At 55.8% G+C, this 14,537-nt stretch overlaps 1 protein-coding gene across 5 annotated transcripts in view; it reads left to right on the top strand.

Annotated features, from left to right (window-relative positions):
• LOC127567287 (large neutral amino acids transporter small subunit 2-like) overlaps positions 1-14,537 on the top strand; it is a 58,938-nt gene that overhangs the window by 34,739 nt on the left and 9,662 nt on the right. For 4 of the 5 annotated variants that reach the window (XM_052009970.1, XM_052009972.1, XM_052009974.1 and 1 more), the window contains exons 5-8: positions 1,876-2,001; positions 2,669-2,822; positions 5,109-5,232; positions 7,267-7,370. In XM_052009970.1, coding sequence (XP_051865930.1) covers positions 1,876-2,001; positions 2,669-2,822; positions 5,109-5,232; positions 7,267-7,370 — 508 coding nt within the window. Of the gene's footprint in view, positions 1-323; positions 463-1,875; positions 2,002-2,668; positions 2,823-5,108; positions 5,233-7,266; positions 7,371-14,537 lie in introns of those variants that run through there. The other variant, XM_052009975.1, reaches the window with a different exon arrangement.

Raw genomic sequence — 14,537 nt, 5'->3', positions numbered from 1 at the left:
ACCCCCCTCACACCCCCTCACCCTCTCACCGTTCCCCACCCCCCTCACACCCCCTCATACTCCAACCGGGACCAACGGCTCTGGGAGGGGGCGAGGCGTCGGCAGGCAGGAGGGGGAGGTGAACGGAGGGGTCAGAGGCCACCGCAGGATCAAGTGGGAGGTCACCAATGGTGGGGAAGGTGAGGGGTCATCACGGGAAGCGAGAGGTCGTCAGGTGAACTCAGTAAGGCATGGGAGAGAGGTTGGGAATAGAGAGTGAGGTCGGCAGTAGGGAGGGTCAGAGGTCACCGATCAAGAAGTCGGCAGTGGGGAAGGTCAGAGGTCACCAATCGAGAGGTCAGCAATGGGGTCAGAGGTCAGCAGTGGGGAGGGTCAGTGGTCAATCGAGAGGTCAGCAGTGGTGAGGATCAGAGGTCACCAATCGAGAGGTCGGCAGTGGGGTCAGAGGTCACCAACCAAGAGGTCAGCAATGGGGTCAGAGGTCACCAATTGAGAGATCAGCAGTGGGGAGGGTCAGAGGTCACCGATCGAGAGGTCGGCAGTGGGGAGGGTCAGAGGTCACTGAAAGGTGGTCAGGAGGGATGGGTAGGAGGTGAGCAGGGGAAGTCATTAATGGGGGGGTGAATGGTGGGTGAGGGAGGTCACAGATCAGTGGGTGGGGAAGGGGTCAACGCTGCAGGAAGGGATCGGATAACGAGCGAGGCCCATGGCGGGCGCCAGGCCCCACTCCCTGGCCCCAGTCCACACCCGGCGTTCACATTCTCCCCTCAGGTGGCCAGATTCAACAAGGCCCGTTTACGACTTGCCCGCCACGGCCGTTTGCAGTGAGCCTCGGCGTCCCACAGGTTGCCTCAGGCTCCTCCAGTGGCATCAGTTCACTGCCAATTTGCAGTGTACCTCAGTACCCTTCTGGTCGCCATTTAGCAATGTACCTCAGCGTCTCTCGAGTGGGCATTTGCAGTGTACCTCAGCGTCTCTCGAGTGGCCATTTGCAGTGTACCTCAGAGCTTCTCGAGTGGCCATTTGCAGTGTACCTCAAAGCTTCTCGAGTGGCCATTTGCAGTGTACCTCAACGCTTCTCGAGTGGCCATTTGCAGTGTACCTCAAAACTTCTCAAGTGGCCATTTGCAGTGTACCTCAGAGCTTCTCAAGTGGCCATTTGCAGTGTACCTCAGTCCCCCTGTGGTGGCCATTTACAGTGTACCTCGGTACCCCTCTGATGGCCATTTGCAGTGTACCTCAGTCCCTCTCTGAGAGCCAGTTGTAGCGTAGCTCAGTGTCCCATTGGCGGCCATTTGCAGTGTAATTCTGTGGGAGCCACTTGCAGGGAGTGTCCGAGAACCTGTGTATGAAGGCCTGTGTACAAATATTGACCCGGGTGCCCATGTGAATGACCACATCAAGTGAGCAGTATTGCACCAAAATCGATGTCACTCTGCTGTGCAAACTGAGAAACAATTCCAAACGTGTTCAGGGCCATTTCTGTTTACATTCATGTACTTGGGATGTTTACCGATTAATTCACCTACAAATATTGGTAATCCCTGATATCTCATCATTATCCAGTCCTCATGGCTAACAGCAGAGGGGGTGCAAGGCTGGAGCAAGGCTCTAACTCACACTCACCCAACCCCGGGAGTGTGCGACGGGACGGTGCGGGGGGAGCCTCGCCCTGTGTCTGACCCCGTCCCCGGGAGGGTGTGACGGGACGGTGTGGGGGGAGCCTTGCCCTGTGTCTGACCCCGTCCCCGGGAGGGTGTGACGGGACGGTGTGGGGGGAGCCTCGCCCTGTGTCTGACCCCGTCCCCGGGAGGGTGTGACGGGACGGTGTGGGGGGAGCCTCGCCCTGTGTCTGACCCTGTCCCTCTCCTCCAGTGCTGCTGACCTGGGTGAACTGCTCCAGTGTTCGGTGGGCTACTCGTGTCCAGGACATCTTCACCGCCGGCAAGTTGTTGGCCCTCGGACTCATCATCATCATGGGCTTCGTGCAGGTGTGCCGAGGTGTGTACCCAACCCATCTGCGTCCCCCGGACCCCCGACACTGTCCCTGCCCTGGACCTTCGTCACCCTCCCCGCCCCGGACCCTTGTCACTGTCCCCTCCCCGGACCCCCGCCACCGTCCCCTCCCCGGACCCCCGTCGCCATCCCCGTCCTGGACCCCTCATCACCGTCACTGCCCTGGACCCCTGTCACCCTCCCCGCCCCGGACCCTTCATCACCATAACCGCCCCAGTCACCGTCCCCGCCCCGGGCCCCCGTCACCCTCCCCGCCCTGGAACCCCCGTCACCCTCCCCGCCCCAGACTCCCGTCACCGTCCCCACCCTGGACCCCGACATGTCTCCCCCCGCACCCACAGAATCGCCCCCCACAGCCCACGGACGCTCTCCCCCATCGCCGACTCACACCTCCCCCACCCACTGAATCCCCTCCCACAGGCCACGGACACTCTCCCCCATCACCGACTCCCCCCACCCACACGATCTCCCAGAGCACAGTCACTCTCTGCTACACGACTCTGCAGAGCCCAAGGCAGGCGCCGTCCTCTGAAGAACTCCTCCTGCAGTGGCTGACTGAGCCTCAGGCTCAGCCAGTGCAGGCCCCCGCCACCTCCGCACCCTTGCACCATTTAGCCCCCAGACCCCGCTGACGTCCTGTGCACACTTCCAGGTCACTATTACTGGCTGGAACCCAAGAATGCCTTCCAGATGTGGCAGGTGCCCGATATCGGGCTGGTGGCGCTGGCCTTCCTGCAGGGATCGTTCGCCTATGGGGGCTGGAACTTCCTCAACTACGTGACCGAGGAGCTGGTCGATCCGTACACGTAAGCAGAGGCCCCGGGGGGGAGGGAGGGTGTGGGGTGTGTGCGTGCACGAGTGTGTGTGTGTGTGTGCGTGTGTGCATGCGTGAATGTGCATGCGCGTGCATTGCGTGTGTACGTGAGTGTGTGTGAACAAGTGTGTGTGTGCGTGTGCTTGTGTGCGCACAAGTGTATGTGAGTGTGTGTGCGTGTGAGTGTATGCACGCAAGTGTGTGCTTGCACAAGTGTGTGCGTGCGTGAGTGTGTGCAAGTGTATGCATGTGTATGTGCACGAGTGTGTATACGTGCAAGTGTGTGCACACGAGTGTATGCGTGCTAGTGTGCATGCACGAGTGTGTATGCACACAAGTGTGTATGCGTGCTAGTGTGCATGCACAAGTGTGTATGCGCACGAGTGTGTATGCATGCTAGTGTGCGCGTGGGCGAGTGTGTATGCATGCGAGTGTGTTTGCGTGCACGAGTGCATATGTGCACGAGTGTGTGTGCGTATGAATGTGCGTGCACACGTGAGCGTGTGTGTGTGTGCGAGTGTGCGTGTGTATGCACAACTGATGGGAGTGTGCCCTACAGTGCGCCAGTGATTGGGTGTGGCTGCACTACACCGCACCAGAGGTGGGGTATGCGTGCTACGTTGCACATGGTTTCTGGTGGACGTACTCCACCTCATGGGGACTGGGCTGTGTACATGCAACATTGTGCATGGTGTGGGGTGTTGCAGTGTCACCGGGAATGTGACTGTGTGCAGCACTTCACAGGAGGAATGGGGGCTGTGCGTTACTTCGCGGGGTGATGACCTTCACACCACATCACAGCTCTCTATCTCTCTCCCCCTCTCTCTCTCTCTCACTCTCCCTCTCTCCCTCCCTCCCTCCCTCTCTCTCTCCCTCTCTCTCTCTCCCTCCCTCTCTCTCTCCCTCCCTCCCTTCCTCCCTCTCCCTCCCCTCTCTCTCTCCCTCTCTCTCCCTCCCTCTCCCTCCCTCCCTTCCCTCTCTCCCTCCCTTTCCCTCTCTCCCTCACTCCCTCGCTCTCTCTATCCCTCCCTCTCTTTCTCCCTCCCTCCCTCTCCCTCTCCCTCTCCCTCTCTCACTCTCTCTCTCTCTCTCTCTCTCTTCCTCTCTCCCTCCCTCTCTCTCTCCCTCCCCCTCTCTCTCCTCCCCTCTCCCTCCCTCCCTCTCCCTCCATCTCTCCCTCCCCTCTCCCTCCCTCTCTCCCTCTCTCTCCCCCTCTCTCTCTCTCTCTCTCCCTCACCCTCTCTCTCTCTCTCACTCCCCGTCTCTCTCCCTCTCACTCCCCGTCTCCCTCCCTCCCTCTCTCCCTCCCTCTCTCCCTCTCCCTCCCTCCCTCTCTCCCTCTCTCTCTCTCCCTCCCTCCCTCCCTCTCCCTCTCCCTCTCTCTCTCCCTCCCTCTCTCCCTCTCTCTCTTCCTCTCTCTCTCTCCCTCTCTCTCTCCCTCCCTCTCTCCCTCCCTCTCTCCCTCTCTCCCTCCCTCTCTCTCCCTCCCTCTCTCTCCCTCTCTCTCTCCCTCTCTCTCCCTCCCTCCCTCTCTCTCTCCCTCTCTCTCCCTCTCTCCCTCCCTCTCTCTCCCTCTCTCCCTCCCTCTCTCTCTCCCTCTCTCTCCCTCCCTCCCTCTCTCTCTCCCTCCCTCCCTCTCTCTCTCCCTCCCTCCCTCTCTCTCTCCCTCTCTCTCTCTCTCCCTCCCTCTCCCTCCCTCTCTCTCTCTCCCTCCCTCTCCCTCCCTCTCCCTCTCTCCCTCCCTCTCTCTCTCTCTCTGTGCCATTATATTTTCTCCATCCATTTCTTTCATTCCACTTCTCCGTCCGGCTCACCTTCTGGAACTCTTTGTCTGTAACTCCACCTCTCTCCCTCCCCATATACTCTCCCCCTCACTCCTCACCCTCCCTCCTTCCCTTCCTGCCCTCTCTACTCCTCCCTCTCTCCCCCTCCTCTCCTCTCCCCTCTCTCTCCCCTCCACCTCCTCCCCATCCCTCCTGTCCTCCCCACCCCTCCCCTCCTCTCACTCTCCTCCAACCTCCTCTCTCCCCTCTCTCTCCTCCTCCTCCCCTCTCCCCCTCTCCTCTCCCCGCCTCTCTCACCCTTAGTCTCCCCTCTCAACCCCCCTCCCCTACTCTCCCCATCTCTCTTCCCCCTCTCTCCCATCTCCCCCCCCACCCCTCAATCTCACCCCTCCCCCCTCTCTCCACCTCACTCCCCCACCCCCCTGCCCTCCCTCTTCTGCTCCCACCGACTGCCCCTCCCTGAAGTGATGTATGGTCCTCTCCGTCCCCTGCAGGAACCTGCCTCGAGCGATCTTCATCTCCATCCCGCTGGTGACCTTTGTCTACGTGTTTGCCAACATCGCCTACGTGACGGCCATGTCCCCGATGGAGCTGCTGGCCAGCAACGCAGTGGCCGTGGTGAGATGTCCGGACCCAGCCCCTGTACCCCGCCTCAGGGGCTCCCCCCAATGGGGCAGCTGGGGTGGTGGGGGTCCCACACTCTGACCCCAATCCGACCTCACCCTGACCCCATCCTGACCCCACCCCGACTCTGACCCCAGCCTGACCCCACTGACCGCCCTGACCCCATCCTGACCTTGACCCCACCCAACTCTGACTCCACTCTGATCTCGCCCTGACCCCATCCTGACCTGACCCCACCCTGACTCTGACCCCACTCCGACTCTGACCCCACTCCGACCTCACCCCGACCCCATCCTGACCTGACCCTGCCCTGACTCTGACCCCACACCGACCTCGCCCTGACCCCATCCTGACCTGACCCCACCCTGACTCTGACCCCACTCCGACCTCGCCCTGACCCCATCCTGACCTGACCCCACCCCGACTCTGACCCCACTCTGACCTCACCCTGACCTGACCCCACCCCTAATCTGACCCCACTCTGACCTCGCCCTGACCCCATCCTGACCTGACCCCACCCCTACTCTGACCCCACTCCGACCTCGCCCTGACCCCACCCTGACTCTGACCCCACTCGACCTCACCCTGACCCCATCCTGACCTGACCCCACCCCGACTCTGACCCCACTCTGACCTCGCCCTGACCCCATCCTGACCTGACCCCACCCTGACTCTGACCCCACTCCGACCTCGCCCTGACCCCATCCTGACCTGACCCCACCCCGACTCTGACCCCACTCTGACCTCACCCTGACCCCATCCTGACCTGACCCCACCCCTAATCTGACCCCACTCCGACCTCGCCCTGACCCCATCCTGACCTGACCCCACCCCTACTCTGACCCCACTCCGACCTCGCCCTGACCCCACCCTGACTGACCCCACTCGACCTCACCCTGACCCCATCCTGACCTGACCCCACCCCGACTCTGACCCCACTCTGACCTCACCCTGACCCCATCCTGACCTGACCCCACCCTGACTCTGACCCCACGTCGACCTCGCCCTGACCCTATCCTGATTCCGACTCCCAACCTGACCCTGTATCTGATCTCGCCCTGACCTCATCCTGACCCTAACCCTGACCTCACACTGACCCTGGATCCGACTCCAACCAGACTGCCATCATAACCCCTGACCCCTCCCAGACCCTGTCCTCTGACCCCACTGACCTGACGGTGACTTGCTCCCAATCCTGATCTGCACTTACACCCTGACCCTGCCCAGGTCCACACAAACCCTGCCACATCCTGACCTCTGACCCTGGACAGACCCAGACACAGACCAGAGGGGTCCCCTGACCTCAGTTATAGTTGAGGAATGTCACTGTGTTTGACCCTGTCCTTGGGAGTGTGTGACGGGACGGTGCGGTGGGAGCCTCACCCTGTGTCTGACCCTGTCCCCAGGAGTGTGTGACAGGACGGTGCGGGGGGTAGCCTTGCCCTGTGTCTGACCCTGTCCCGGGAGTGTGTGACGGGACAGTGCGGTGGGAGCCTCACCCTGTGTCTGACCATGTCCCCGGGAGTGTGTGACGGGACGGTGCGGGGGGGAGCCTCACCCTGTGTCTGACCCCGTCCCCGGGAGTGTGTGACGGGACGGTGCGGGGGGAGTCTCGCCCTGTGTCTGACCCCGTCCCCGAGAGTGTGTGACGGGACGGTACGGGGGGGAACCTCGCCCTGTGTCTGACCCCGTCCCCGAGAGTGTGTGACGGGACGGTACGGGGGGGAACCTCGCCCTGTACCATTCTTCCCACTCTCCGGAGCCACAGTTTCCACGTTCCCTTCCGACTTAACAAGTTTGGTTTCCGGCACTCCCATGAAACTCACTGGAGCCTTCTTTCCCGCCCTCCCTTTCCCCAGATTGACTGAAGCATTTGTCGTTCAGCTGTGTAACTCTGTGAAAACACAAGTGTGTTGGAGTATTAATGGCCTGGCACCTCCCGAGTGCGAGGTTTGCCGGGTTATAGGGGTTTTACTGTCGGGTGTGGATTCTCCCGCTAATCCCCTCCCCCTCTCTCTCTCCCTTCAGACCTTTGGAGAGAAGCTGCTGGGAGTGATGGCCTGGATCATGCCGATCTCTGTGGCCCTGTCCACCTTCGGGGGCGTGAACGGGTCTCTCTTCACTTCCTCCAGGTCAGTGTGCCTGCCTTCACGGGACAGTCCCGGAGCAGCCCTCTCCCACCTCCCTTCCGGAGCGGTGGGGACACGACGGGTGCTGAAGGCATGTCCCTGGGACACACCTCTGGCGATGGGGTGGGGGGGGGAGCAGTGTGGGGTCGGTTCTGTTGGGGGAGGGGTGGGGAGGACTGAAACCCGGGTGCTGAGATGGCGGAGAAGGACTGAGGAGTTTAAACTGATTCAGGAGTGAGTAATGTCTGTGTGAGAGGGGGACGGTGGCGGGGAGGAGAGGGGGAAGAGAGAGAGGAAACCTGATGTGTGTTGACTTCGAGTTTAGTGTTTGGGGTTAATGTTTAAGATCTAACATTTTTACTTCTAACATTTTAACATTTTTTACTTTTATTTTTCTTATTATCATAAGTAGTTATTAATAAAATAGTTTTTACCACTGATACATGTCACATAGTCACATGGAAGGCACTCAGTAATGACTTTCCTGATTTAAATGGGAAAAATGTATTTTTACTAATCTTGATATTCTGTAATTGTGTAGAATGGTAATTGTTAACACATTACTAACTGTCTGCGCAGTTAAAATTTTTTTTTGCTCTTGTAGATCATTTTTTATATGTGGGAGGTGTAAGGGGTTGTTATCATTGGTGAATATCCCTTTAAGACATAGTACAGTAGTGTGAGTATACTGTGAGTGTCCCGTCAATGACTGTGTGTTGTGTGTGTCTGTGTGTGTGTGAGACAGGACGCAGTTTCCCAACACTGACACTCTGTGTGTGTGTGTGTCTGTGTGTGTCTGTGTGTGTGTGTGTCTGTGAGACAGGACCCAGTTTTCCAACACTGACTGTGTGTGTGTGTGTGTGTGTGTGTGTGTGTGTGTGTGTGTGTGTGTGAGAGAGAGAGAGACAGGACGCAGTTTCCCAACACTGACACTGTGTGTGTGTGTGTGTGTGTGTGTGTGTGTGTGTGTGTGTGTGTGTGTGTGTGTGTGAGAGAGAGAGAGAGAGAGACAGGACGCAGTTTCCCAACACTGACACTGTGTGTGTGTGTGTGTGTGTGTGTGTGTGTGAGAGAGAGAGAGACAGGACCCAGTTTCCCAACACTGACACTGTGTGTGTGTGTGTGTGTGTCAGAGAGAGAGAGACAGAATGCAGTTTCCCAACACTGACACTGTGTGTGTGTGTGTGTGTGTGTGTGTGTGTGTGTGTGTGTGTGAGACAGGACCCAGTTTTCCAACACTGGCACTCCGTGCGTGTGTGTGTGTGTGTGTGTGTGTGTGTGTGTGTGAGAGAGACAGGACCCAGTTTCCCAACACTGACACTGTGTGTGTGTGTGTGTGTGTGTGTGTGTGTGTGTCTGTCTGTCTGTCTGTCTGTCTCTGTGTGTGTGTGAGAGACAGGACCCAGTTTTCCAACACTGACACTGTGTGTGTGTGTGTGTGTGTGTGTGTGTGTGAGAGACAGGACCCAGTTTCCCAACACTGACACTGTGTGTGTGTGTGTGTCTGTCTGTCTGTCTGTCTGTCTGTGTGAGAGACAGGACCCAGTTTTCCAACACTGGCACTCCGTGTGTGTGTGTTTGTGTGTGTGTGTGCGTGCGTGTCTGTGTGCGTGTGTGTGTGTCTGTTTGTGTGTGAGTGAGTGAGAGAGGGAGAAGACTGAGTGACTCAGCAATGACACTCTGTGTGTGCGTGTCTGTACTTGCATGTGCCTGTGCGCGTAAGCTGCCTCCTTCCCCTCCGATGTTGTCACGGGTCGGCAGGCTGTTTGCGGTCGAAGCTGACCCCTGTAACCTGCTGTGAGAACCAGGATGGACTCGTCTCCACAAACTCACCCTGCAGCTGCCGACAGCGGAGATGGACAGGGTGCCCATTAGTACGTCTGCCCTGACCCAGCACAGTGCCTCACTGCACTGCAGTTCCCGTACACCATCTTACGTCTCTCCCTGTACCTCTCTCTCCCTCCCTCTCTCTCTCTCTCTCTCCCTCTTCCACTCTCTCACTCCCTCTCTCTATCTCTTTCTCCTGCTCTCTCCCACGCTCCCTCGCTCTCACTCTCTCCCTCCCTCTCCCTCTCTCTCTCCCGCTCTCTCTCTTTCTCTCTCTCCCTCTCTCTCTCTCCCTCTCCTGCTCTCTCTCTCTCCCTCTCTCTCTCTCTCTCCCCCTCCCTATCTTCCTTCTCTCCAAGCTAACGTCTCCGTCTGTGTTTCACTCTGCCCCTCCATCTGTATGTGTGAGCATGTCCGTGTGTTTCTCCCTCTCTATCTCTCTCCCCCTCTCCCTGACAATTTCCCTTCTGCCTCTCCTCCCTCTTAATCTGCTCCTTCTCCCTGTTCTCCATTGTTTTCTCTCCTCTGCCTTGGCATCTATCTCTCTGTCTCTCAACCTTCCTCTCATCTCTTTGTCTGTCAATCTCCCTCCTTCACTCCCCCCCCCCCCCTCTCTCTCTCTCTCTCCCTCCCTTTGTCAGTCTCCCTCTCCCTCTCTGGTCATTCTCCCAGTCTATCTCTGTCTTCCTTCCTCCCCACCGAGTTGGTATTATGCAATCATGAGACACAGATTGGTATTGGAATTGGTTTACTATTGTCACTAGTACCGAGGTACAGTGAAAAACGTCTTGCATACCGATGGTACAGGTCAATTCATTACACAGTGCAGTTACATTGGGTTAGTACAGAGTGCATTGAGGTAGTGCAGGTAAAAACAATAACAGTACAGAGTAAAGTGTCACAGCTACAGAGAAAGTGCAGTGCAATAAGGTGCAAGGTCACAACAAGGTAGATCGTGAGGTCAGAGTCCATCTCATCATATAAGGGAACCGTTCAATCATCATCACAGTGGGGTAGAAGCTGTCCTTGAGTCTGGTGGTACGTGCCCTCAGGCTCCTGTATCTTCTACCCGATGGAAGAGGAGAGAAGGGAGAATGTCCTGGGTGGTTGGGGTCTTTGATTATGCCGGCTGCTTCACCAAGGCAGTGAGAGGTAAAGACAGAGTCCAAGGAGGAGAGGCTGGTGTCCGTGACGCACTGGGCTGTGTCCACAACAATTAGAAGTTCTGATGGTGATGGATGTTTTCTGTACTTGAACCAGAGTAGGGCGGTCACGACATAACTTTATAAAGCAGCTGGTTTCGACCACAGCTGGAGCGCAGTGTGCGGTTCCGGTCTCTGCACCGCAGGGAGAGGGTGCAGAGGAGATTTCCCCCGGGACGTTGCCCGGGGATGGAGCACTGCAGCTGTCGAGGGGAGACTGGATGGGCTGAATCCATCTTCCTTGGAGCAAAGATGTGGCCGGAATATTGAACCATAGAACAGTACAGCACAATACAGGCCCTTCGGCCCACCATGTTGTGCCCACCTTTAAACCTCGCCTAAGACTATCTAACCCCTTCCTCCCACATATCCCTCTATTTTAAATTCCTCCATATGCTTATCTAGCAATCTCTTGAATTTGACCAATGGACCTGCCTCCACCACCGCCCCAGGCAGCGCATTCCATGCACCAACCACTCTCTGGGTAAAAACCCTCCCTCTGACATCTCCCTTGAACTTCCCACCCATTACTTTAAAGCCATGCCTTCTTGTATTGAGCATTGGTGCCCTGGGAAAGAGGCGTTGGCTGTCCACTCTATCTATTCCTCATAATATTTTGTACACCTCTATGTCTCCTCTCATCCTCCTCCTCTCCAAAGAGTAAAGCCCCAGCTCCCTTAGTCTCTCCTCATAATCTGTACTCTCCAAACCAGGCAGCATCCTGGTAAATCTCCTCTGCACCCTTTCCAACGCTTCCACATCCTTCCTATAATGAGGCGACCAGAACTGGACACAGTACTCTGATTGGTGATTGGACTCTGTAATGCACTGCCCAAGGGATTGGAAGAAACATTAGACTGAAAGTTGCCTCACAGAGGATAGGGTAGTTAAGAAAGCTTATGGGGTGTTAGCTTTCATAAGTCGAGGGATCGAGTTTAAGAGCCGTGAGGTAATGATGCAGCTCTACAAAACTCTGGTTAGACCACACTTGGAGTACTGTGTCCAGTTCTGGTCGCCTCGTTATAGGAAGGATGTGGAAGCGTTGGAGAGGAGATTTACCAGGATGCTGCCTGGTTTAGAGAGTGTGCATTATGAGGAGAGACTAAGGGAGCTAGGGCTTTACTCTTTGGAGAGGAGGAGGATGAGAGGAGACGTGATAGAGGTGTACAAAATATTAAGAGGAATAGATAGAGTGGACAGCCAGCGCCTCTTTCCCAGGGCACCAATGCTCAATACAAGAGGGCATGGCTTTAAAGTAATGAGTGGGAAGTTCAAGGGAGATATCAGAGGGAGGTTTTTTACCCAGAGAGTGGTTGGGGCATGGAATGCGCTGCCTGGGGCGGTGGTGGAGGCAGGTACATTGGTCAAGTTCAAGAGATTGTTAGATAAGCATATGGAGGAATTTAAAATAGAGGGATATGTGGGAGGAAGGGGTTAGATAGTCTTTGGCGAGGTTTAAAGGTCAGCACAACATTGTGGGCCGAAGGGCCTGTATTGTGCTGTACTGTTCTATGATTCTATGATTAGGTGAGAACTCGAGACCCCAGGGAGCAGAAGGCCACAGACCAAGCGCTGGGAAAGGGGGTCAGTGTGGATGGGTTCTCGATGGCTGTTAAGGACGTGGTGGGCCTGTTTCTGCACTGAACGACTCTGTTGAAGAAGTGTATCGTGATTCTCAGAACCCACGTTCCTTGGGGAAGTCAAAGCTCCAGAGGGGAAGTGATGCATTGCCCTGTTGTGCTCGGTGGTGAAAAATCAAAATCAGGTTTATCACCACTGAACTGTGTTGTTTTGCAGCAGCAGTACAGTGTAAACACATAAAATCTCTATAAATTACAAAATAAATAATGCCGTAAAAAAAGCAATAACGTGGTCATGTTCACGGGTTCATGGACCGTTCAGAGATCTGACGGCGGAGGGGGAGAAGCTGTTCCTGAATCGCTGAGTGTGGGTCTTCAGGCTCCTGTACCTCCTCCCCGATGGTAGTAACGAGAAGAGGGCACATCCCGGGTGGTGAAGGTCCCAGTGCCACCTTCTTGAGGCACTGCTTCTTGAAGATGTCCTCGATGGCGGGGAGGGTTGTGCCCGTGATGGAGCTGGCTGAGTCTACAACCCTCTGCGGCCTCTTGCGATCCTGCGCATTGGAGCCTCCGTACGAGGCGGTGATGCAACCAGTCAGAACGCTCTCCCCCGTACATCTGTAGAAATTTGCAAGAGTCTTTGGTGACATACTGAATCTCCTCAAACTCCTAACGAAGTAGAGCCACTGGCGTGCCTTCGTCGTGATTGCATCTATGTGTCAGGCCCAGGACAGATCCTCCGAGATGTTGATACCCGGGAACTTGAAGCTGCTCACCCTTTGTTGGCAGAGAGATGGTCCTGGAGAAAGTAATGGGTCTGAAGGCTGACGAAGCCCCTGCATCAGATGGAGGCCAGTTTAGGGTTCCAGAGGAGGTTGGATGCAATGATAATCTCTGAAATTCTTGTGTGCTCCAGTGGGTTGGAATGTAGCTAATCAAGTACTGCTCTTTCCAAAGGAAGCTGGATCACAAGCCGGTTATGTGCTGATTGGTGTCAGGAATGTCCTGTAATCCATTATTAACGAAAGTGTTGGCAGGATTAGGCAGAGTCTAATTCAGGTTGGCACAGTGGCCCAGCAGTTAGAACAGCTGCCTCACAGCTCCAGAGACCCGGGTTCAATCCCGACCTCCGCTGCTGTGTGTGTGTGTGTGTGTGTGTGTGTGTGTGTGTGTGTGTGTGTGTGTGTGTGTGTGTGTGTGTGTGTGTGTGTGTGTGTGTGTGGTGTCTGTATGTTTGTGTGTGGTGTCTCTGTGTGTGTGTCTGTGTGATGTGTGTGTGTATGTGGTGTGTCTGTATGTTTGTGTGTGGTGTGTCTGTGTATGTAGTGTCTGTGTATGTGTGTGTGGTGTGTGTGTGTCTGGTGTGTGTGTGTCTGTGTATGTGTGTCTGTCTGTCTTTGTGTGTGTAGTGTGTCTGTGTGTGTGTGGTGTGTGTGTGTGTCTATGTGTGTTTGTGTGTGCGTGTGCGCGTGTGTCTGTGGTGTGTCTGTGTGTGGTGTGTCTGTGTGTCTGTGTGTGGTGTGTCTGTGTGTCTGTCTGTGTGTGTGATGTGTGTGTGTATGTGGTGTGTCTGTATGTGTGTGGTGTGTCTGTCTATGTATGTAGTCTGTGTATGTGTGCGTGGTGTGTGTCTGTGTATGTGTGTGTCTGTCTGTCTTTGTGTGTGTGTCTAGGTTGCACGCTCTCCCTGTGACCCCGTGGGGTCCCCCCAGGGTCTCCACTGACCCCCTGCGGCTCAGTGGGTTAATTGGCCGCTGTGAATTTTCCCTACCAGTGGGTGTGGGTGAGGGGTAGATTCTGGGGGTGGGGTTGGAGTTGAATGTGTGTGGTGGGAGGGGGGGGAGATGGAATGGGGTTCTGTAGGACAATAACATGAGAAACAGGGGAGGAATCAGGCCATTCAGCCCCTCGATGCTGTTCTGCCATTCAGTAAGACCACAGCTGTTATTTTACCTCAGCATCATTTCCCTCCCTCGTGTCTCTCAGGTCCCTAATGTCCCAATGTTATGTTAATGTCCCATCAGAGGTAGAGGGCGGGGAGGGGGACCACAGGCAACATAAATACCTGCCTACAACCAAGGTAAAGGGGTTAAAACGTATGGAGGATGCAGACTCGTCAATCTTTGGTTAGGCCAGACTTAAAAACATAGAACATAGAACAGTACAGCGCAATACAGGCCCTTCAGCCCACATTGTTGTGCCGACCTTTAAACCTCACCTAAGACTATCTAACCCCTTCCTCCCACATATCCCCCTATTTTAAATCCCTCCATATGCTTATCTAACAATCTCTTGAATTTGACCAATGTACCTGCCTCCACCACCGCCCCAGGCAGCGCATTCCACACCCCCAACCACTCTCTGGGTAAAAAACCTCCCTCTGATATCTCCCTTGAACTTCCCACCCATTACTTTAAAGCCATGCCCTCTCGTATTGAGCATTGGTGCCTTGGGAAAGAGGCGCTGGCTGTCCACTCTATCTATTCCTCTTAATATTTTGTACACCTCTATCATGTCTCCTCTCATCCTCCTCCTCTCCAAAGAGTAAAGCTCTAGCTCCC

This window comes from Pristis pectinata, unplaced genomic scaffold, assembly GCF_009764475.1.
Source record: "Pristis pectinata isolate sPriPec2 unplaced genomic scaffold, sPriPec2.1.pri scaffold_94_arrow_ctg1, whole genome shotgun sequence".
Lineage (NCBI taxonomy): Eukaryota > Metazoa > Chordata > Chondrichthyes > Rhinopristiformes > Pristidae > Pristis > Pristis pectinata.
Note: the sequence above shows the minus strand (reverse complement) of the source record. Positions and strands in the feature narration are given on the sequence as shown.